Source organism: Uloborus diversus, chromosome 5, assembly GCF_026930045.1.
Source record: "Uloborus diversus isolate 005 chromosome 5, Udiv.v.3.1, whole genome shotgun sequence".
Taxonomy (NCBI): domain Eukaryota; kingdom Metazoa; phylum Arthropoda; class Arachnida; order Araneae; family Uloboridae; genus Uloborus; species Uloborus diversus.
In genome coordinates, this window is record NC_072735.1 from 161,851,577 (window position 1) to 161,877,362 (window position 25,786).

The 25,786-nt window shown below is 33.9% G+C and overlaps 1 protein-coding gene across 1 annotated transcript; it reads right to left on the bottom strand.

The window, feature by feature from the left end:
• Positions 1 to 7,920: 7,920 nt before the first annotated feature.
• LOC129221934 (zinc finger protein 236-like) lies at positions 7,921 to 20,305 on the bottom strand. The gene is made up of 5 exons (XM_054856318.1): positions 17,343 to 20,305; positions 13,287 to 13,485; positions 11,844 to 11,992; positions 9,488 to 9,571; positions 7,921 to 8,821 (listed from the first exon to the last, which is right to left on the bottom strand). The coding sequence occupies exons 1-5, from the start codon at positions 20,281 to 20,283 to the stop codon at positions 8,406 to 8,408; spliced, it is 3,789 nt and encodes a 1,262-aa protein (XP_054712293.1). The 5' UTR covers positions 20,284 to 20,305; the 3' UTR covers positions 7,921 to 8,405.
• Positions 20,306 to 25,786: the final 5,481 nt, after the last annotated feature.

The following is a 25,786-nucleotide window of genomic DNA, read 5'->3' on the forward strand; positions in this document are numbered from 1 at the left end:
TTATTTTCCTTTGAGATAAAAGCTTATTTTTTTCGACCAAAGGTCGAGTTAGATCTGGAGTTAAAAAGGTCGCTTTTTCGAATGGCGTCAAAAAGAAAGCTCTGGGACAATTCCTTCACTTTTTATTGATATATTTAATGAGGAAAGTAGTGCCTAAATTTCAGCTAAGCCTAAAAAAATACGATCTTAAAACACAAATAACTCCCGCCGTAATAAAGTTAGAGCATTGAAACAAATTATGTAGAACGCGGAAAATTCTACTCTTTCTAATGATATGTAATATTAATATGTGTAAGTAATTTTTCACCCCCATATTTGAGAATTTATGTGTAAATTGGAATAAAAAAAGAACTATTCATCGAATTTTATTCGAACTGTTCTGCAAACCCTTTCAGGACTTATAGGAACAAACTGTGAAAATTTCAGCGCAATCGGCGTGGTAGTTCTCGAGTTTTGCGAGTTCAAACACACAGACGATTTTTGGGGACTTCATTTTATACTATGTAGAGATTATATTTTTTTATGATGTCATAAAAAAAAACTCGAACTTGTAAAGTTTTATTGCGCAAACTGCATATTCATACGACAATTTATTGCTTTTCTATGATTTTTGTAAATGTGTCAAGGACTTTTCGGACACTCTGTATATCATTTTAAGGGGGGGGGGAGGGTGCTAAGAAACTTTATACACAGTCCAGTCACATTAATGTGACCATCTGTCAAAAGCTAGAATAACCACCTTTCGCAGAGCGGACTGCTGCGAGACATGCAGGAAGAGAGTCACTTAGGTCCCTGAAGGTGTTCTCTGGGATGTTGAGTCATGCCGACTCTAATGCCGTGGCCAGCTGCGCTAGATTACGCGGTTTAGGATCCATGGCGCGAACAACTCGATCGAGATGGTCCCACAGATGCTCGATTGGGTTTAAGTCAGGTGAGTTTGCTGGCCAGGGGAGGACGGTAAACTCATCCTGGTGCTCTTCGAACCACACACGTACACTGGCACCTCACATTGTCCTGTTGGAAGATGCCATCATCCTGAGGAAAAACAATGCGCATGTAGGAGTGGACATGGTCCACAATGACAGATGCGTACTTGTATTGATCCATCGTGCCTTCCACAATGATCAGTGAACCCAGAGAATGCCAGGAAAACATTCCCCAGACCATAATGCTCCCGCCTCCAGCTTGGACCGTTCCGGCAATGGTTGCAGGGTGGTTCCTTTCAGAGGTTTCACGCCTTATACGCCAATGTCCATCTGTCCGATAGAGCATAAAACGCTATTCATCTGAAAACGCTACCTGTCACCACTCAGTGGACGTCCAGCTGCTGTACTGGCGTGCAAATTCTAGCCTTCGTCGTCGATGAACAGCAGTCAGCATAGGTGCACAAACCAGGCCTCTGCTTCGGAGGCCCAGAAGCTGCAATGTTCACTGAATAGTAGTTTGGGAGACACTTTTGGTAGCCCCCTTGGTTCATTTTGGTGGTCAGTTGCTCAACGGTAGCCCGTCTATCTGCCCGAACGCATCTCCGCAACCGTTGTTCGGCTCTGTCATCTATGGCCCATGGTGCACCACATTTGCCACCTCGCTGATTTTGGACTGTCCTATTTTGCCATGCACGGTACACTTTTTCCACGGTGGCATGCGAACTTAGCCGTTTCAGAAATGGTTCCACCCTTGGCCCGAAAGCCAATGATCATGCCCTTTTGGACGTCGGATAAATCGCTTCGTTTCTGCATTACGCCAACGATTGAAATGTTTTCCTAAGCCCTCACACACCCTTTATATATGCTCAACTGCACTGTGCTGCCACCTGCCTTCTGTGATTGGTTATTTAACTCTGACGTGGAAAGTACGTAGTGGTCACATTAATGTGACTGGACTGTGTATGTTTCAAGGCTTTTTAATTTAAAGAAAAAAAAATTAAAATTAATTTGAATTCTGAAATTTTGAATTCAAATTATGTTTTTTGCAATCACGAACTGAGACAGAACCCTACTCATTGGAGTTATTGTTTCTAGAAACAGCTCCTGTCCCCCCCCCCCCCCAAGCCTGCCTCTCCTCCTGGGCGGTTACGTGTGCATAGTTGTGTGTGTAAGTGTGTAGGCTTGTGTGTATGCGTAGACCTGTGTGTATGCACGTAGGCGTGTGTGTAGGACATGGACGCCTCCGACCAGGAGAAGCGGATAGCTCAGGACCTGAGCAGCCGCGCCGCCTGCAGAGGGCGGTGGTGCTGCAGAGGCTTCTGGTTCAAGCTGAAAAAGGCACGGAACATCAAAAACAGTCAAATGAGAACAATAAGCAATCGTGATTGCCCAAAAAAACTCTTCTGTTTACAAAGTAATAAAAGGAAGTTAGATTTGTGAAAATTTTGTTTTAAAGTTAGATGGACTCATAACCATTTTAAGGGAATTCCTATTTCTGTTTTCTTCAGAAGACAGGTAGAAATTTTGTTATTTCAAAATTATTGTTATAGTTCAAAAAGCAAAACCAATGCAGATTAAATTAAAAAAAAAAAAAGTAAAGAAGGTTTTAATGATGATCATTCATTAATGGTTTATGAGGAAATGTTTTGAATATTCATGCCCAAACTTTGCTAAAAAAAATTGACAGTGCCAGTATCGAGAGGGAGGGGCGGGGGCTTGATGGTTATATTTACATTTAGCCCAGTCAATGAAGGTAAAAAAATAGGCTTTGTCACAACTAATTTAGGGAAAGCTGAATTTTTGCAGGATGTTAGCAAATAAAGTATACACTAAAAAAATACAAAGTCCCGACCTCCACCCCGCTTGCTTTCTCCCCCACCCCCCCTCCGAAACATTGCACGAGCAGTGCTATGGTTATACGTTTTTCGTGTCGCAACTAATTAGGGGAAAGCTGAATTTTGGCAGGGTGTTAGTACATAAAGTATACACTAAAAAGCCAAAATCCTGGCCCCCACTCCTCTTGTTGCCCCCCACCCCCTCCAAAACATTGCAATAGCAATACTATGATCATACGCTTTTTGTGTCGCAACTAATTAGGGGAAAGCTGAATTTTGGCAGGACGTTAGTAAGTAAAGAAAACACTTTGAATCAAGGAACCTCGTAAAATTTGAATGGGCCCTAACTGTTGATCCTTCTATTCTGTTTTTGAATTTATGATATGTCTTATCTGTTTACGAATATAAAACTATTTCAATAGTGCAGTTATTCAGTAGTACTTAATAGCATTCAAAACCACTGGGCTTATACATTTTTCTTTTTGGATTTTATGGTTTTTACGCAGTCGCGTTTTTTGTTTTTATTTAATAATTATTTTTTTGTTGAACTTTTGACTGTCGTCCCTTTTGAGAACTTCGTTTTTTCCACATGCTTGAATTGGATTTCCCTCTCTGACTACTCTCATCCTTCTCTGGCAATTTTCAAGATTTCTGAAGTCTTGTTTGGATGACAGGGGTCGTTATAATGGGCGTGGACTGTATTATTTAGTAGTATTTAAAATATTAATTAAATTTTCTAGTATTTGAATTTAAAGCAATAAAAATAAATGATTTTTATGAATTCTAATAAAATTGAGTTAACTTTTACAATGTGGGGATATGAAAAAATCTGAAGTTGTCATATGATATTACAATTTTTCTTTTTCTCCCTAAAAAAATCTTTGCAAAGACCATTTTGCGATCAAAAAAAAAAAAAAAACATAAAAAATAACTGCATATCTTTGAAATGTGAATGACAAAACTGTATGTTGATGCAATGTACTTCATGATTTTGGATGACTATTTTTTTTAAATAAACAGTTGCAAATGGTTTTAATTTTTCTAATGGTATAAATTTAATTTTCTGAAATTTTCATACCCTAAGTATTCTTGTATTTGTAGAACCACCCATTTGCATTTGCATCAGTTCTTCTATTTTGTGATAAAAGTTTGTAACTGAAGTCATTAGTCAAGACTTTTTAAATGCACACATTAAATATTACATTTGATTTCTTAAAACTTGTTTGTTTTCTTATTGAAAATGAAATTTAGCAAATTGCGTAAAACTGCTCCTCAATTTCAGAATTTGAGCAGCAGTACTGCTCTTCAAAACGAAATGCGTATTTCCCACAGTGCCTCCAAGTCATGTTTTAATGCATTGATTTGGTTATATATGACCACTTTTAAAGTGTAGAGCAATAATTTTGTTTAATGATAGTTCTTTTAAACTATTTTGACTCTAAAGTCATAAATGAATCGTCAGGTTTAAGAAGGGAATAAGTTTAAAAATAAATCGTTTAAAAAATTGAACTAATTTGTATAAGTGATAGAGTTAGCATTAAATGAAATTTTTGCTTTGTATGCCTTTAAGGACTGTTTTTTATTTATTTTTTTACCACTCACATGTAGAGCATTGCTTGGAGATAATATAGAGTTCAAAAGTAATTTTGACATTTTTGGTCTTCATTCCCTTCTTAAACTTGACAGTTCAAATAGCATATTCCTTGCATATTCCTGAACAATTTTATGCTTAGTTTTGTCATTTGCAAATGATATATTTTGACGGCATTCTGGTTTGTACAAGAGTTCTCAATTGACTTGCATTGAATAAAAATAATTTTGAACACTAACACACGGAGACCTCTTGGTGTAAACCATGTTTTTATATCTTTATTGCTTTAAATCATTGAGGTATTGTTGTAGTTCTCTTCCGCATATAAAATTGTACATAAAATTCATTTCTACATTATTCAACACTCAACAAATCAAATCTAGTCATATTTGTCACAACAACTAACTACAATCACATCAGAATACAGAAAACAGTTATCACATCTATCGGAACATAAATGCAAACGAGAAAGCATACATATACAGTATTTACAATGTTAATAACTTAAAGTCTAAGTACATAATAAGCAAAATGTCCTCTAATGAAATTTTAACACTGAATGAAAAGCAAAATAAAACATCCTTTTGAGCATGTAACACATACCAATTTCAAACTACACATCTAGTAGTATTCACAATAAAAAGCTCTATATGTACTTAAATGCAAACAAATTTTGGACAGAGTGGCAATTGTGCATTATTGTTGCACAAAAATATAGCTATTGGATAACAGAAGCAAAAAAGCACCAGAGTAAGTTGTATTATAATTTTTCTGGCAAAAATCTCAATGTTTGTATTTTAGTATGCCAAAAACGTTTTCCAGTGTATTGTGCTTACTCTTACATTAAGCTTATTTAATGACATTCATTAAGAGAAAAATAAATTTCCATATATCTGTTGCACAACAGTTACACTATTTCTACATAAGTACCATTTATTCTAAGTTGTAATTCTCATGCAGGATTTCTTTAAGCATACCTTTGAGTAAGAGAAACATTGACATGTTCTTAAAATTTATATGTATGCACATAAGTAACGTAAGAGAGAGAATTAACAGACCAGTGGCAAACATTAATAGAAAGTCGATTGCACACAAAAAGTAACTGGCTAATTCATAGTTAACTAATATGGTTTTTCAGCATTCTGCAAAAAAATTTGTAATTCAAAAAAGTAAAATTGTGCGGTTTAGTTCCGTTAATAAAAATGACTTACTGAAAATAATGTATGGAATATGAACACTATTCCTAAAAAATATTTCTGAAACTCTACAGAGATTAAAATGACATCAATACAGAAAAGTAGTGAAAATCTAAAAATTTGCAAAATTTCGTTAATTGTTCCTGAGTAGTTTAAAATAAGTTATCTATGAAAGAGAGCTATTTATGTTTTGTATTGGTAAAAGTGTTTCTTCAATATTTTAAATCTAGTTCCATGAAAACAAAAGAAATTCAGTAATTTATCTGAATTAAAAAAAGTGAAAGTTCCTAGAGTATTTTGAATTTGAATTACAAAAAGAAGAAATAAGTAACAATAATATAGTAATGTTTAGTAATAAAAATTAATGATTGCAGCATTTTTATCGCAATTTAAAGAATATATCTGCTCAAATTATTTCATTCTCCAAAAATACTGGTTCGTAAATTAATCTTAGTTTTAGTACGTAAAATTTGTAGAAGGCAATATATACCTAAAAATGCATTTGCCTCATATTAGAACTGTACAAACTTAAAATGAACTTCATGTGAAGCAGATGGTTCTGCTCTTTCAGATGTTTATTTGTATGGTTTAATAGTATAGGGAATGTTTAAATGCTCAAATGTTAAATACAAAACATTGATCTGTACTACTTCAAAATAAGCATTGAAATCTCAAGTTTACTAGCGAAAAATGTTCCAAGTCTTTTAGTTTCTAACTAGTTTATCTTCTTTTGTTCAGTTTCTTTTGATTGGCTGATTAATCTTAAAGTCTTTCTGTTCTCAATAGTGTGGACAATTAAGAAAAAATATTCATCTACCTTAAATTTTGATTTGATTCACGCTGAATGAAAACTAGTTGCAACACATTTACCAGCTCTGTACATGGGTTAAATATATTACTTTGCCAATTTTCATATTTGAATGCTTATCAAGCTTTTTTTTTTTCAAAAGTACATGTGTTGAATCTACTAATAACTTGAACCTTACCTAAAGCATTTAATTAGCATAAAATGTAATTCAAAATTTTGTACCATACAATCCTGAATATGACCTGCATTATATAACAGAAGTGCTAATTTGAAAGAATAATAAAAACTTGTGTATTTGTACTAAATTTTGTTAAATTTTCCTGGTTAATAGTTCAAGCATGTCACGGTAACTATACAAAACTAACACAGCGCCCGACTAAAATTAGCACAGTGACAATTTGACATGTAAATTTAACACTATTTAGTTATACATATCATTAGATACACTATTAGTGTACTTTGTTTTTTAATACAAAATTTTGTACTGTATAATCCTGAATATGACCCGCATTATATAACAGAAGTGCTTTTTTGAAAGAAAAACAAAAGCTTATGTATTTATTGTAAATTTTACTAAAACATGTCGCAGTAACAATACAAAACTAACGCAACACCAAACTAAAATTAGCACAGTGACAGTTTGATGGGTAAATGTAACAATACTTTGTTACATATCATTAGATACACACTTAGAGTACTTAGTTTTTTAATACAAAAAAGTGCAGGTGATATTTGGGATAATATGGTGTTTCATTTTGATATTCTTAGTTTTTGCTGGCCGATAATAAGCATAATTAACCTTGCTAAATAAGCTATATTATGCAAACATAAAAGCTCTTCATTTGTAATTTCATAAACATTTTGCAAAAAATAAAAATATTTTTCTTTTTTAACAAATTATATATTTGTACTTAAATGGAGCATATCAAATAATTTGGCACACTTTTCTCAAACTATATACAATGATAAAATATTCAACAAAAACTTGTAAATACATTTGGGAAACATGTAGACTATATAAACTGAATAAGGAAAGGCTTTCAGCCAAATACATGTTACTGGAAATATCAACACAAATTTGATGCTCAGTTTTTTTTTCTTTCTAAAATTAAAAGAAGTACTAAAGCATTTTTTAGTAAGAGGTTCTCTGGCTGCACGAATGTTACAAATTTATTAGTTTTCATCATGAAAATAATGAGTGTCTTTCTATCGGATTGTGCAGCTGATAGACGTCAGACATTTTAAACAATCAAGTAACCAGTAGGTCTTCCATATTTTTTTGTTTATATATTATATTTGAAACTAAAATAAATATTACTAATTTGTATTTGCTGGGAAAATATGAAATACCATAGTTTCTAACTATTGCTAAAACTGTTGACATAAGTTAATCTGTAGAGGAGTTAAATAGTAATTAGAGTATATAATTCATCGGAATATAGCACAAAGTACAATATACAACTGATACTAACAAATTTGTATTGTTTTTCAAATTAAATTTAAAATCCACTTACTTTTTCATGTTTTGTCTTATTACATAGATACTTTGTATGTTCCTGAAATTCCCCTGAGTAGCTGTCCATGATCTGGATCTTTGTCTTTACATTTGATGCATGGATTTCTTTTTTCACTTTATTGTGATATAATAGTTTGTTTTAAAAATGCAGCGTGCTTGAGAGGTTTCTGGAATGATTTATGTAATAGATTCAAATCCAAGGCAAGATGCTTGAAGAGTTGACATCTACTTTACGTATTTTAATGGACGGCCATCAGTTGCTGCCATCAGATTGGGGTGCTCAAACTTTAAATATCACTGAGCTTTTAATCTCAAATACATATCACCGCAACTTAAGGAACTTGTTATTTTGAAATGGCTGTTCGACTAATAAAAAATTAAACATTTTTTATAAAGATTTAGTTACAAGAAAACACCAAGCTGATGCCATTTACTTTTGTGAAATCATTGTGGAATCTTATCAAGCACTCCATAGCTTCAGTCTCCAACAATACACATAAATTCATTTTGTCGTGGTGGAATGTGTGCGTGATTCATTTCTCAACATTAACCGACGCAGAGGTCTGTTGCAGAAAGTCTCCTAATGCCATGTCACCTAAGCCCATGTTGTTTAGGTCGCACAGCTTTTGATAGAACTCGTGTTTGATTTTCTCTTCAGGCGTTCGGAACTGCTTCAAGCGTGTCACCCGATTTCTGTTATTGGACGTACTTGATTTACTTGAGGTTTCTTGTTGATTCTTAGAGTTTTGATCTTGATTATTTGAATTTGCAGACAAATGGCAACTCTTGTAATGTTCGTCAGAAAGACTGCGTGTGTGGAAACCTGTGCCGCAGCAAGCACATACATTTCGAGAACGTAGGAGATGGGTTCTAGTCTTCAGGTGGCGATTCAAATCTGACTGTGTCACTCCATTGTAGTTGCATATCTGGCACATATAATGTTTTATTCCTAAAGAAAAATCAATAAATTATTCTCTTTTAAATGAAAATTTTATTTTTATTTATTGCAATTCATTAAGGCATTGATTGAAGCATTCTTTATACAAGTTTAATTTTAGAAGTTAAATTAGTTCTAGAAAGTAGATCAGCTAACAAGTATTATAATTTGAGCATAAAGGTTTATGCTTAAGTTTTCACTTTTAAAAATTTAAATGTATACTTTTGCCCCTTCATTTGCAGATGCACTTTGATAAACAATAAAAGTCTTATTTTCTATAAACAAGTAATATAATATTTCCAAAAAAAGTTAGTATTATTTGTAATGACAACAAAAGAAAATGATTATAATGCAATTATAATGTTTCACTTTATGTTTTCAACTTAAAAGATATTTCTTGCAGTGAATTATTATTTTGATTGTTTTTACTTTTTAGCAAATTATTGTTCAAACCCCTCTGCTGCAAAAAGAGAGATAACTAGTGTACATTAATATGACAATCCATTATCATTAAGTTCTAATAGTAGCAAGAAATTCAATTCAGCTCTAAAATTCGTTGCTCCTGAAAAACTCACGTTATAGCCATTTCGCATGAGTTGACTGTATAATGAATGTGTTAATGAGTGAAACAATTGAAATATGATTTATAATACAATGAATTTCACAATGCATACATACCCTCATGTCTCATCATATGAACTTTCAGTTGACTGTTTGTTCTACTGCAGTAGCTACAGTATGGACATTTAAACGGTCGTATATCTATGAAGAAAAAATAAACATTTTAATTACTTTGAATTCATTTTATCTGATTTAAGCACTTTCAATTTTATATTTTATCTTTAAGCATACACTTATGCTATTTACTTATTGTTAAGCAATAGTACTTTAACGCTCAAAAAAACTTGAATTCTTTAAACAATTCTGATAAATAAATATTATATTTTTTAGCAAATATTTAAGACACATTTTCAAAATTTGAGATTAACGGGAATATTTAGAATCTAGTTTCTCTATCGCTTTTTTTTCTGTATACTGTCACATAAAAGTAAAAACTCTCAGAATTATTGTCCAGGGGTAATGACATTTTTAGGAGAGAAAATCTTAAAAACTGAAAGAAAAATATTTTGCATTTCAATTATTTCTAAAAGTAATGGCAGGTAATAAAACTAAATGCTGAGATATTTACATTTAAAACTTTTATCACCTTCCCTCTCATAAACATTGATATTATTTGTGAGGTCCATGGGAAGAGGAAAAAAATTTCTGCCTTTATTTTTTAAGACTTAAAAAAGTAACACATGGTAAGATTTAATACACATAGCTTTGATTCGAACTTATGAACTTGATATCTTGAGAATAATGGTCATGGTGGAATAGAGCTACCCATTAGCCTAGGTGTTGGAAGATTTTATGATGTTTGTTGACGTCAGAGGTTAGTTTCGTGAGTGCACATTATGTTTCCATATTCAATCGGTTAACCGATAATCTATTAGTACACGCACAACGTGCCCATGTTAACCTTTTGCTCTAGTCCAACATACCCAATATGGTGCATTTATTTTTTCCTTTCATAAAAATCAAATTATATTAGAAAATAATGCTATTCCAAAATGCAGCAAATGAAACATTTATTTTATTATTATAACTAGTGATATCCACACGGCTTTGCCCGTAATAGAAAAATTAAAATGTCTTTTGGTTCACCTGTATACAGTCGAACCTCCATATATCGAACTTCCACATATCGAAATTTTCTATTTATCGAAATCCCAGCAAACATCTATGTTTATTACATAGAAAAAAAATTTCTATATATCGAAAAAAATTCGAGACATTCGTAGATTTTTTTCCCCATTTTAGACTGTCTCATGAAAAATGAAGGTTACGGGAGAAAATTATGTTCACTAAAGGTTGCTACAAAACTCATAAGGAATCTGGGGTTGAGGGGTGTGTAGATAGGTTGTTGTTCTGTTCTGGAGTTCTTTAATTTCCTCAAGTTTATTTGAAGTCTTAGTTGTAACCAGTAGCACTGTAGTTTCAAACTATCCCTTTTGTCTGTTGATTATCATTCCTAGTCTTTTTAACTCCAGTAAAAATCATTCAAGTTAAGTAGATTTATTTTTTAACTTTTTTCTCGATTACATTGTCAAAACAAAAATCCCCTAATGTTGCGGATCAAGTTGAATTGCCGAAGAATGAAGATGTATGAAGGAGCAAAAATGTAATTTCTGTTAATTTTTTAAATATTAATTTTCATTTAATCCGATGCTCGTATAAATTATAAACAGGGTTTCATACACAAAAATTAGCTTTAATTTTAATCTTTTATTTGATTTTTATGATAAAACAAGATCGTTTCCATATATCGAAATTTCTATATATCAAATTTTTTTCCGGAAATTTGCTACTTCGATATATGGAGGTCCGACTGTATTTACAAATAATGTATGGTGCATTTTCTCGCCAATTGGCTTGTACCCATGTTACGGTTCCACGTTATGATAATTTCATATCTCGCCAATTGGCTTGTGCCCATGTTACGGTTCCACGTTATGATAATTTCGTAATTTACTCGTCCATCTTATGATATTTTTGTTCTTAAAATTGGAATAGGAAAAGAACCACATCGAATTTTCGAAAAATCGCTTTGAGGTGCACAACTCCATGTTACAAACTGACAAATTTCATGAAAATCGGCCGAACGGTCTAGGCGCATCACAGAGATCCAGACATCCTCCGGACAGAGAGACTTTCAGCTTTATTATTAGTAAAGATTAAGATATCTAATTAAGCATATTAGCATCAGCTATTTTAGAATCAATTTTCTACAAATGGTTTGTTTTTTTGCCTTACATTAATTTTATCAAACCAAAACCATTTGTATATTGTGTACTTAATGCTTCTATAAAAATATGAAAATATTCATTTATCAATAATGTGCTTATAGTTATAATTATTATATTTTACTCAAAAGCCTTTAAAGAGAATGCCTAATCAAATGATTTTACATGCATTCTTGTTCATAACTCACCTGCATGGAAACTCATATGCCTATTAATATCTGTAATAGAGTTGAAACTTTTGTGGCAGTAGCTGCAAGGAAACAGACATCTTGATTCAAAATTGTCTGGTAGTTTCAAAGCGTTTGCATTCTGCGATGGTTCATTATAAAGCCCTAATCTGCAAAACGAAAACAAAAATAACTATATGTTATAGCATTGCTTTTCAAGAATTAGAAAAACTGCAAGTTTTAGTATTTTAATATAAATTCTGTGATTAATCTGCATTCTTTAAACAACTTTAGAAGGCATTAGGCTCTAGTACGTATTTATATATATACAGTAGAAGACCGTTATAACGCCGACCTGTATAATGCAATTCTCTATAAACCGCACTACTTTTCAGAAGTAAACAATAGGTTTTGAAGTTTGAAAAATCCCTCTGTTTTGCTTTGCAAACATAAAAATTGTTAGGCAAATTAAATTTTGAAAGTTTTTCATCTTTCCATCTTATTTCAAAGCTTTTAAATTGAAAATAAGTACTCATAGTAAACAGAAAATACCAGATGGCTCTTGAAAATGCAGCTGTTATGCAAAGTATGAAGCTAGCAGAAGTGCAGGATTTTGATTGTGAAACATATTTATTTGTGAATAACTAATTGTAATATTGGTGCTTTAATACTCACTGGGGATAAAACTCATTCTGAAGTGCTAATAGATAGATATATTCTAAATATTAGTTTCAAAATTTGTGAAATGATTTATATAACACAAAAACCTGTATAACACAAAAGCTCAGGTCCCAAGGTGTGCGTTATAACGGTCTTCTATTGTATATATATATATATATATATATATATATATATATATATATATATATATATTTCTAATTGATATGACTATCAAAGTTTTTCTTTAGTTGGTCAGGTCACTCTTTTGGAGTTTACTTTTCATAATTGAGCGAACCATAAAACAGCTTTTAAATACTGTTGAGAATGAAATATTGCTCTGTTAAAAATCATATTTATTCTAGAGGATTTGATTTCATTAAGCAGCTGATTTTAAAAACTGGTAGTTCATTAAAAATTGCTTTTATGTTTCTTATGCAGTACTAGAATTAGTTTTGGAAAGAAAAGTGAAAAAAGAAATAAAAAATGCTTTAATTTAATATATTGTAAATTTTAAGTCATGTTTTTAACATGTAGAACTATAATGTTATTTTTCATCAACTGCAAGATGATCATCTCTCGCTTTTCCCAAATGCTATCATATGCAATCTTTAATTTTCAATTAATTCTAGTAAAAATTTTCCTTTGACTATTTCTGAGTAGCCTAAAATTATTATAAAAATTTGCTAAACTCTAGAATTGAGCATACATTTAAATAATACATTAGCATACTTAAAAAAACATGTTTTTTGTAACTTGATTAGCAATAGCTGTTTATAAAATCTGAGAAATATTTTTTTTTCTTACCCTATGTTATTTTCGGTTGGCAAAGTAAGATTTCTGTCCTGAGTTTCATTGGTTTCGCTTTCTGCTTTTGGGGGTGATGACAAATCAGTTGGTTTTTCTTTTGCGGTAGGATTTCTCATATCAATTGGTTCATTTGAAGGTTGTTCCATATTAAAGAAGTTCAACTGTGGAAATGCTATCTCGGGCTTTAAACAGCCATCTAAAAACACATAAAAAGGACATGATCACATTTTAGTTTTATATTGTGAATATTTTGATTTGTTTTAATTCACTACATAAGAGTTAAGTTTTGGGAGGATTTTTACTGCTAAAACTGGCAATACTTTCACTCCTAGCGTAAAATAATTAAATTTATAATTTAGTTTTTTCTTGTATAAATATTTCAGCATCTTCCCTCTTATTAATTATTATGAGAATTGCTGCTGTCAGGGTTCGAAAATATCATGATTTTTTCGAAAATATCCGATATTTTGATATACAGGGTGTCTGAGAAAGATCCGTACAACTTCAAAAATTTATTGAAAAAGAAACAATAGGGTTACAGCAAAACTAATTAGTACATTAAATAGAATAACTCAAAAAGTTTTTTTCTGCAGTATGTTTCTGACCATACATGGCGCTACATGTCACGCAAAAGAATATTAAAGCATTTTAGTTATTTCAGTGGCGGATCTCGTGAAGAAAGCTCAATGTGTTGCGTGGTTTATTGAAACAAAATCCGATACACAAACACAACGGAACAAAACATCCAAACAGCTGTAGCTACTGTTGATATTAGCATGCTGAAACGGTCGTGGATGGAATTGGATTATCGTCTTGATATTGTTTGTGCTACGAAAGAGTCTCATGTAGAAATTTCCTAAGGTAATAACTTACGTTATGGGAAAAAAAACTTTTTGAGTTATTCTATCTAATGTACTAATTAGTTTCGCTGTAACCCTATTGTTTCTTTTTCAATAAATTTTTGAAGTTATACGGATCTTTCTCGGACACCCTGTATATATCGGATATTTTGATATATATCCAATATTTTCAATTAGCACAAATTTAAGTCTTTAAAATAGTAAATGCATCCTCAAATCACTTTTTATTTTCTTATATTATAATTGCAATATGTATACTTAAAATTAAGGTTTCTTTCACTATTTATATCTAATATTTTGTTTTACATTTCTGTCAATTTTAATGGAGTTAATTTAGCATTAGCTGTTTCACTGATTTTTCTTCTGTTAGCTACTTTTAGTTATATAATTCATCAGAAATAAATAATATGCATCACAATCATAAGACATTTTCTTTTTTTCTGAGCAATGTTTAATATTCAATTAAGCACTTTTAATATGAATTCAAATTGTTGCATTACTAATAATTTAATGAATATAAAATACAAGTAAAAAATAGATATTGTATTACTTTGTTATATTATTGATGCATTAATACATCATAAAAATATAGTACATAACTTTTTGTTTATTTTTAATAAGAAATGAACAATATTACTATGATTAATATACTTTTTATTTTGAAAATATATACCATCGTTGAAAAAATAAATATCGAAAGTATCAAATATCATGATAGTTTCAAAAAAAATATCAGATATATGTCAGGATATATATCATGATATATATCGGCGAACCCTGGCTGCTGTAGAACATGAACTATGAAAATTAATTTGAAATAGATCTAACTTGGATACACGAAAATAAGCATTAAGAAAATACCATTTATTAAATTTAAAAGATAATAATACCAGGGTTTCCAGTAGAGTGTGGAAATTGACTTATCCTATAGTTATGTCTATTGATCTATCAACAATTGTCCAAAGTTTGAATAAAAGGATGTTCCAAAAATCGCAAGTGCAAAAACAAACCACTCTAATACAGGGGTACAAAAACTGTACATTTCTGTTTTTAAATTATTTTTTCATAATCTGTGTTAATTTTTTCAAAACTATTACTTTTCAAAAATATTGCTTCAGACAAAATGCTTCCTCCCCCCTCCCAAAAAAAAAAAAGTTTGCACTCAAGGCAAATGCTGCCTGCAATTGGGGGGGGGGGACTACTGAAGAATAAATTTAGTTTTTCCAAAGAGATTTTTTTTTAATACAAGAAATGTTTTTTGCTCAGTCAGAACAAAGATTTGTTGACAATATTTTAAATGTAGCTACTTGCTTGGGGAGTGGTAAGATTTAAAAATACTATGTTAAAAAAGATGCATTTTCAAAGTTGTATAATTGCGACAAGACTATTTTTTAATTTATAATTTGATGTTTTGTGTGCTTTTACCTGTCGAGCATATCAAATAAAATAGCTAAGAAGATTAAAATCAATGTTATTAAGACAATAATCAAAATTTAACAAAAATAAGAAATACAATTGATCCATTTGTATTAAAACATATTCCATGTAAGGGCATTTGAGTATAGTGACACTTCAAAACTTGCTATATCCATATTTTGCTAAGTTTAACTTAAGCAATGTTATTTTAAGTTTTCCACACATTCTTTTAAAAAAAGGCACCTATTCACTTTAAATCTAGATAAAATTACTAGAAAATATATATTTAAAACTGATTAACAGTACAAAACTTTATATAATATACAGATGTGAAAACAAAACTCATCTTAGCCAAATTTGTTAAAATCGATATAGCGAGTTTTGAAACATCACTTTATTCATATCAAGTAATAAGATTATTTTAGCAAATGAATAGATATCCTACATAATGGTTACTTTTAAATAGATTAATATTATTGTCAGGAACTAATATGAGCACTGGTTAAGGCATCTAGGTTATTACTTCAAGAAAAACAATTTAATATTGATTTAAAAGCCTTTAGTAAAAAACACATTATAAAAAATTACTTGGATAAAAAATAAATGCATTTCTTGACTTTAAAGAGAAATTTATTCTAATAAAAAGAACATGGTTTTAATAAAAATTGTTCATTAAAATGCGTGGTACTAGTGTTTTTTTTTAAATATAATTTTAAATTAAGTACAAGCAATTGCAAAGTGGTTATTCCAAAAACTATTATCATCATTGTTTCGAGTGGGGAGAATTGAATATGGAAATTTTTTTTATATGTTGGGTCAGTGACGAGGGGGGGGGGGGGGAGAAATTCCCATGTGCCACTTCTTTAACACATTAATTCATTCATTATAATTTTACTTTTATTTACTTATTTATTTATTTTTTTGAAAAAAGGGGGGGGGGGAGAGGTTGGCATGCAAATTCTTTTTTTTAATTGTAATTAGTTTAATGACAATTAGAATATATATTATGTGATAAGCTAATTTGAAAATGATTATTGAAAGACATTTAATAAAACAACTAAAATAAGAGGCGTGTTTTTAAAGTAAGTTCCGTTTTTATATAAAAAAGGAATGAGTACAGATAGAGCTAAGTAATTTAGTGCACAAAAATCTACCACCCTTACGCTATTTTTCGACATTGCTCCCGTGATTTTCCAAGCATTTGTCATAGCGTGGTACAGGTTTTTGCATACCTATTCGTAAAAAGTTACCGCCCGTTTAGTCAAACATGAGGACTCTTACAGGGCTTTGGCTGGGCGTTTTTGAACATCCTCTGGTCTGCCCTCACCTTGCTTGCAGCATCTTTCATTTGTTTCGGCATCTAAAGTCTTTCCAAGGTGGTCTGTGGCACAACAGCAATAATGAGCTCAGAGAACATGTTATCCCATGGCTGACTACACAGGCGGCAATTTTCTATGAATAGGTATACAAAAACCTGTACCACGCTATGACAAATGTTTGGAAAATCACGGGAGCAATGTCAAAAAATAGCGTAAGGATGGTAGATTTTTGTGCAATAAATTTCTTTGCTCTATCTGTACTCGTTCTTTTTTTATATCAAAACGGAACTTACTTTAAAAATACGCCTCGTATTACAGTGTCATTATTAAATTCAAATATGGTTGATCAGACTGCTCCTACATCTGAATATTTCAGAAAAAAATATGTTTAAGCGCGCAGAAACATTAATCTTTTTAAGAACTAGATCACTTATAAACTGTAAAAAGTCTATACATACTTAGGATATTTGCAGCTTGCAATAAATTGTTGCTTGAAAGTGCTTCTGCATGTTTTTCCAAAAAGCTGTTTTCTACTAGAGGGAATAAAAGTTCATCACCACCAAGGTTCAATGTCTGGGAGGACATTGTGGATAGCTTGAAGGGCCTGCCTTTCCTTCGGTTACCCATAAGAGACCGTTTTGGATCTTGGAGCACTTCCACAGCACCATTAGTACCCGTATCTTTTGTGGAGTTAGTTCCTTTGGTGTCTTCAGCAACACCTGGTGAAAGCTTAGGTGGAGGAACTTCGCTGAGATCCTGAGTAGGGGAAAGTTGAGTCAAATGAGAGGTAGCATCAAAGAGTTTGGGCATCATGGCAGTACCATTCTGTTCCATCCGATGTTCAGAGCTGTTCAACTGAGCACAACCAGACAGGTTCTCAGCCTCATTTTCGGACTTCACTTCAGATGATTTTTCTGCACATGAGTCCACCAAAGAGTTCTTGATTTCAGTTTGTGTAAGTGGGTCCAATTTACTCTGTCCCATTTGGTTCAAGATCCTAACAGCAGTTTTCTTTAAAAATGAAACCAGCTTTTGAGAACTGCTAACATTTCTTATCCTGTTTGGACGTCTTCTGTATGGCAACGGTTCTTTTTGTGCGGATTCAGCATGGAAACGTATAATGTGATGCCTTAAATTTCTCAGTTCGCTAAAACCTCTACCACATATTTTACAAAAACATGCTTTTACACCACTATGTATACGCTCATGCCTTTGTAATGAGAAAATTCTGTCAAATGTTTTTGGACACAATTTACACTGGAAAGTACAGCTTTGCACTAAATTCTTTTCTTCAACATTCTCAGTATTATGATTATTATCTATTGGAGATTGAGTTGCATTATGAACACTTTCTTCATGGCTATTTACAGATGGGTGCTGAAGAGCAGCAGCAAAGAAAGGGAAAAATCCTGGTTGCATGATTGGAGGCATTTGTTGAGGCATAGGAAAGAATGGATATGGCAACAATCTGGTCGTTGACATGACATTTTGTTCGTTAGGTGTTACAACAGGAATAGGAAATGGATTCACATAGTAACTTGGCAAGAAGGGAGATGTTTGCATGAATTTTCTATCAGTCTGATGACATTCCAAGTGTGAATCGAGTTCAGTTCTCCATTTAAATGATGCTCCACACTTTTCACAATCTTTTTCTTTGTTGGTGTCATTGTGAAGAGCTAAATGGCCACAAATGACCCTCAGACTAGCAAAAGCTTTTCCACACAGTCCACATTTATAGAGCACATATTTTTGTTGTGTTCCAGGATGAATGGCTTCCAGCTTTGAAATCAGAACACTCTCTGAAGTTACTTGTAAGCTTTCCCATGATATTGGCTTCTCATTCATCAAACCTTCCTCTGCTGCAGGCGTACTAGGAAAGAATATATGAGGTGGTAAAACGAATGGATTAGAAGCTGTAGTTGTGCTAGTTGAATTTAATGTAAAACCAGTTGCTGTAGTGTTTGCAGTTGAATTTGGCAGTGTATTATTGTAAAAGGGCAGTTGTTTCATTTCATTTTCATTCATAGCCATGATATTTCTGATGTTTCTTTCTTTTTCCTCTATTTTTTCAGAAACATTATTGTTGATTTCATCTTCATAATTGTCAATATTTTCTTTTTTGATTGCTGCTGTTAAGTCACTATTTACATGCATATCTATTGCAGTATCATTTTTATTTGCTTGCAGTACTTGTGGGGTATTGTCACAGAAACTCTGCCTCACCTGAGAAAGAAATTTTTGTTCTATTTCTTCATTTGGGTACGTTGGAAGAAAATTGTATTTTTCTTTGCTCTTTGCACTTTTGATCTTATTAAAGCCATCTTTTCTGCTTTCTGTTCGAGATCCACTTGAGCTCAGTTTGGACTTCTGTAACCTAACATGAGGTGGCACCCACCTTCGTTTTTTCAGTCTACTTTCCAATGCAGGACTTAGGTATACCTTTTCATCATGCATTGACCTGAGATGATACCTGAGAGTGTAAACAGATCTAAACTGTCTTTTACAATGTGTACACTTGTGTGTTTTAATTCTAAGTACAGGGACCTTTTTAAAGCGATCCTTTTTCTTCTTCTTCATCACTAGGAAAGAACTATTTGCACTCTTTTCAGAATTATTTACATTTTTTTCTTTCGGTTCTGTGGAGTCACATTCTTTTTTAATGTTCAATGGCAGCTCTTGGATTTTTTCATCCAAGTGGTTATGATTTTCCTCGCCAGTGATCGAGCCAATACCATTTTCCTTCTGTGAGCTAAACAACCCTACAAAACTGACAGGGACATCACTGGTACATGAAATTTCTTCCCCAGCCATAATTTCAGTATCTTCATCTTGATCGATTGGTGGAGATGGCTCTTTTTTCTGTTTAGGAAAAGTGTTGTGCATGATCTGGTCGATTAAGTTTGGCATCTGACTCACAAAATTGTCTTTTATTTTAGAAATATTTCTTTTGACTTTCCGATGGTCCAGAACGTCTAAACGATGCTCCGACAATCCATCTTTGATTCCATGACTGAGGTACTGGTGGGTTAGTTGACTTCTCTTGCACTTGAATGTCTTGTCGCAAGCCACACATGGGAAAGGTCTTTCACCGGTGTGAACCCTCATGTGGCGCAGCAAATCTGACGGCGTCCTCGCATGCTTTCCACAGACTTGGCACTTTTTATTCTTCTCTGGTTTATATGGATAGTGATGAGGTATTTGCACCAAGAACGAGGGAGGAATGTCATCGAGAGCACTTTGACCCGTCTTGGAACGTGTTCTTGTCCTTGGCCCTTCAGAAAATTTGCCACCATCTGCTTCAGCCGAATTCTGAAACTTGTGCTTGAATTCTTGATTATAGGAACTTAGGTTTGCTTGAAGAATGCTAGTTAACTCTGGCATCGTAGTAATGGGTCGCATTGAGTCTTTCTGCCTTTTTGGTGGTAGCTGCAAGTTATCTGGACTGTCCATCGAATTAAATTCATACTGCTCCATGGTGACTTTTGTTGCAAATTATGTGTGATTATTTTCTACATTCACATGTTTCATCTGGAAACAAAAAAAAAAAGTTTATGTACAAAATGCTGTAGACCAATTTCATTTACTATTGAAAAGCAGATATCCGGAAATTGCCCAAACAATTTTCCACCACATTTCTTCTAAATGCAATAACTATTTTGACTTTCATACCTATCAATGATGATATAAAATTTGCCTCAAACCGCAACTTTTTGATTAAAGCTATATTGTCATCTGTTCAACTTCAAATTTTATGAAATCTGGATGTAACCATTGACCATGACGAAAAACTTGTAAAGAAACATTTTGAATGTAACCATTTTGGCTGATAATGAATCAATTAAATGAAATTCTTCAAGCTATAAAAAAAAATCAGCAATATTTTCCTTCAAAAACTTGGAATCGTTAATTGTTCGAAACCCTGCTGGACATAGCTGAAGTTATACGCCAAGTCTCTTTGACACCAGACGAGAAAAACTGTCAATGCGCTTTGGCTCCGCCAATGGTCATTTAATTGGACGCGCGAATGGCGAATTTTGAACTGCGCTCGCGGAGAGGCGAAAGCAGAGTGATGGGAGCGGGAGAGCGCGAGCGAGCCCCCCATTCGATAATGCTCCACCCGGGGGTTGTGCGAGCCGTTCGATGGCAGTTAAAAAAAAGGAGACACAAAGTAAAGAAGCGAAGTGCTGCGTGCGCGTCGTGATAGGGACGGACGCGCGTTTCGCGTGACATTCTTTGCAGGAAATCCAGTTTGGGTCCGAGAGCTGATAGGTGACGCCGGTGTCAAGGCCGGCCGCATTTACACGCAACGTGCACACTTTGCGATGTTTCTTTCTCCCCCCACACCACCAACAAAGAGCGCGAAGAAAAGAGGGGGGGGGGGCGGAGTTTTTAAGCTTATCGTCTGCTCGTGATCAGTGCCTCTGGGATTTTTTTTTTCCTTCACTCGAAACCAGGTTCCGACCCGATAGACGACGGACCTCCCAGTAATTTCCGCGAAAAAGCAACACTCCTCCTCCCGATAGGGAACCATAAAATTCTGCCCCAATTTAACTTAGCTGGACACGAAATTTCTCTCTTGTCAAGTGGGTTTTCGTTTGTTTGTTACAGCAAAGAAGAAAAGTAATTCATTGCTGCTTCCAGCGTTTTTCCTTTTATCATAATTTTCTTTCCCCCTCAACGCAACCAATGCTATTTACCCATCCCGCACCGATACTCGATGTACAAATAAAATCCCCACCTTTGTACGATAAGTTAAAAACATTGTAATTGTGTTAAAATTGCAGACTTGAAGTTGAAAACATTAAAACGTCACTTTTACTCTGCATTGGAAAAGGGGTTCCTTTAAACACGGAAACACACATCTGATTTTCTTGCAACTCTTCCTTTGTTATGTATTTAAAATTTTTATCAGTATTGTATTAGATATACTTTTGATTTTTCTTTATTTTGATCGCAACGCAAATGCATTTTCAATTGACCTACTCTCAACGAGTTTCCTTACAAGTTTTAGATAAAAATGCTACAAACACGATAGTTCATCAGTCAAAAATGGTCCAATCATAGGGTTATCGTGATCGTGATGTCCATCAGAGCCGCAGAGAGCCAAAGAAAGGCCCCTAGTCAGTTATGTCGCCGGGCCCCTACCCCCCCCCCCCCAAAAAAAAATAAAGGAAAGAAAAGAGGGGAAAAGAATCAAAACTGCTTACTAGAAAACAATTTACTCTATTAAGTGCGACAACAGTAAATACCAAAAAAGTAAATTTCACATGATCTTTACGTATTCTCTTATTCGAAATTTTTCCCCCTTTTACTTTCTTCCTTTTTTTGTGTGGGTGTGTGTCAGTGTGTTGCCGTCCCCCCCCCCCCCCCCCCCCCCAAGACCCGGGCTCCTAGTTTCCGACAAGGCGGACATGGCCTCTCGTCGGGCCTAATGTCGAAAATGAAGAAATTCTGCAAGTATTTTCAAGTTAAAAAGAAAAAAAAAATGCAGAAACCTAAAATATCTGCAGATTTTTTGCAGAACCTTGTAAAGCAGTGGTACTCAACCTTGGTCCACCTGAGGGCTGCACCTCATATTATAATCATTCTCGTGGGTCAGAACAAACAAACATTTTCAAAATACGTAATTCATTCTTTACTGTATAACATGGGAAAAATTGGAATTATAATAGAGGAAAAGAGTCGAAATTTGGAAACATCGTCGAAACCGTGATCTTAGTCCATAACCCTGAGTCGATATCCGCGATCAGGAATTGATACTCATAATTCGAATTTCCTTTTCACCAACAACTCCTCACCTTTTAGAGTTTCCTTTCCGAGTAAAGCAATCCTAAGGCTCCACACTAAAAAGCAGGGGTGGTTGTCCAGCCACCATGGGGCGTAATGGCGCGATTTAAAATTTTAGGGCGTGGCGAGGCTGATTTTTCTTTTTCGGGGATCTCTCGTTCTTGGGGGGGGGGGGGGGGTCGTTGTTCTTTGGGATGCACCCTGCTTGAAGAAATCACACCCGGGTTTAGTGGTCGGGAATGACTTCATGACGTGATACTTGATGAGTGAAAGTGCAACTTCACGAAGTAAGATTCTGATTTCATATTCGTGATCGGGAATTGATATCCATGACTTTATGTCTCCGATGATAGTGGGGATATAAAGTCAGACCTTAAAATCGCGGGTACTGATTCTTATCGGTTCCTGGAAACAAAACGCGAATATTTCCAACATGCAGAAGCAGGAAAAGATCACGCAAGCACACGCACTCACGTTCGGCTATGACGCACCAACAAAAGAAAAAAAGGGGAGGGCCGAAACCCAGTGAGAGAGAGAAGGAAAGAAAATGGGAGAGGGGGGGAGAGAAGCCCTTGCACGCACGCATGAACGTAACGATCGCGTCGCTGTTCTCACGGCCTTAGCAAACGCGTTTCTGCACAAAAATACGGGACTGGTTTGTTCCAATCTTTCCCTGTATTGGTTTTTTTTTTCTCCCTCTCTGTCTCGAAAGCCCACAGATGCGCTTGCCAAATGATATGCACCCCGCAAAGGATTAGGTTGCAACCTGCATTTGGCGGAACAAACTACAAAAAGAAAAACATTTAAGTAAGAAAAAATAGGGGGGGGGGGAGAGAAATATTTCAAATTCTTTCTTTTCCAAAGGTTCCGGTCAATTACAAAAATATCCACTAATATATATTTTTTCTATTTTATTTAATGTTTCTTAATTATACTAGTACTATTACACCTACCTTTTACACCACGGAAAATCGAAAATATATTTTTCGGACCTGCGTCAGCCAAAAGTAAAAAATAATTATCTGGTAGTTTATTAAATCTAATGTTTTACTAAATATACTTTTCAGTTGGTATAACATTTGGACATTTGTTGGCTGTTCAGTTAGCTAGCAAATTAGATACTGAAAACTTCCGACTATCCGCGGAATAGGGTGGCACGGTAACCGCGGATAAGCGAGTTTACAAACGTCTGACTTATCCCATGCCAAAACGTGCATCAGAAATCCTCCGTGGCTTAGCACAAAGGCTCTGCCGATTCAAGAATAGCTGCTACATTAGGTTTTTTAAATCCTTCTCGGAGAAACCGGATCAGCAAGGATAGTTGAGGGGCTAACTCATATTGAAATGATCTTGTAAATTATCGTTTGATTCGAGAACAGAAGCAATCCTGGCAAACAGTTGCAGAAATTGAACGGAACACTTTCATCCTCATATAAATAATATTCGATGATCGAGTAACCCGCGGATTTCAACAATGAAACTCGCGCCACGGCATGATAATTTGATTATATGGTTTGGTAATGTTTAACATGCAGGAAAAAGGCTTTATTGTGACAAGCTGACCCCTGGTGGGCAATGGAGGAACGAAAAAACGGTCAACAATGAACGTTACTACTGTTCTACCGTCACGAGAAAAGCCACCGCCGAAATATCTGCGCCTGTCTACTGCTATAGTAACGAGGCGCGTCTCATTTTTCCCCAAGAGAAGCTTTATGTTGGAAAAACCCGTACGACTGCACAAAGACGAGTGGCGAAATGGCGTCAAAACGCCTTCCTGCTAACCTTTACAGGAAATGAACGAAGTCCGTTTCTATGGCAGTAGACGGGCTCAGACTTGACGGCGGGAGCTTTTCTAGTAAAAGCCAGATAATACTGGAGTAATCCACTGGAGTTAGGGTTACAATTTCAACTATCAAAATATCACCAAACAGGCAATGGCTTCGTTCAAATGTAGAAGCAATTTTTACCCGTCATACCTTGAAGGGCGACTTCTAATTTCTTAATAATAGCCGTTTTTTCCCCCTATGGTTTAACTTCCCCAAAAGAACTTCCTGAAATTGAAAGCAGTAGTTTTTCACCAACTTTTTTTTGCATTGTCATATGAAAATGTAATTTTAAAAAGTATATAAATTCTTAAGTAACTATGTGCTACCTAAAATTTGAAAAAAAAAAAAAAAGAGAGATAAGAAAATTGAGATTACAATGATCTTTTTATATTAAAAATAAAAGTTCTGAACCATTTTTATACGAATTTTAATCGTTACTTTCATCTTTAAAAAATATATATATAATTCTCACTTGGTATCACAAAAGGAATTTGAAACCCTTTTACGCGTTTTGGGCAGTAGTTTCAAAAGGAAAATTTTTCATTTCAGAGAAATAAAAAAATCGATTTGCATATATGTATTTGAGCTTTTTGTGGAGAAATGTAAGTAAAATACTAGAAGCAGCAGTTCTTGCAAAATACATAGCGTTTTTTAGAATGGAAAAATAATAATTCACCAAGATATGAGTTGAAATATAAACTACGGCAAAAACGCATGTTCGCCATCTTTGATCCCTCTTTTCCATAATGAGAGTAAGGGGACTTCTCAGGATCTGTTCTACTCATGAATTAATCCTGAAAAAATCAGCCAATAAAAAATTTGACGCATGAACCCTGTTTTCGGCCTAAATTTACGGGGCTAACAAATGAAAGGTCCGTCGTTTCTTTCCACAAGCAAAAGAAAGGTGGGGGGAGGGGGAGGTGAAATATGCAACAATGATCAGCGATGCTTCCTCATTTTAATAAATGAAACGAAACTGGAAAAAAAAAATAATAATAAATAACTCATCCTTCACTTTTTTCCTGAAAAATGCACCAATGATGCGTCGATGTTAACATTTATTCAATAAAAGGTGAAAAACAAAATTTGTGTTGAATTTTGAAGAAATGCGCTGCACAAATCGCAAGAGAAATTGTAGTGTTCTCGTGGTTAACTATTTATTTAATTTATTCACAAAGTACAAAATTGGACGTAACGTTACATGGAAATGTAACGTTAAATAAAATAAGATTAAAAACATAATTTTTATTTCTAAATTTTTTACAAAGCTCTTTCCCCCAAGTATGATA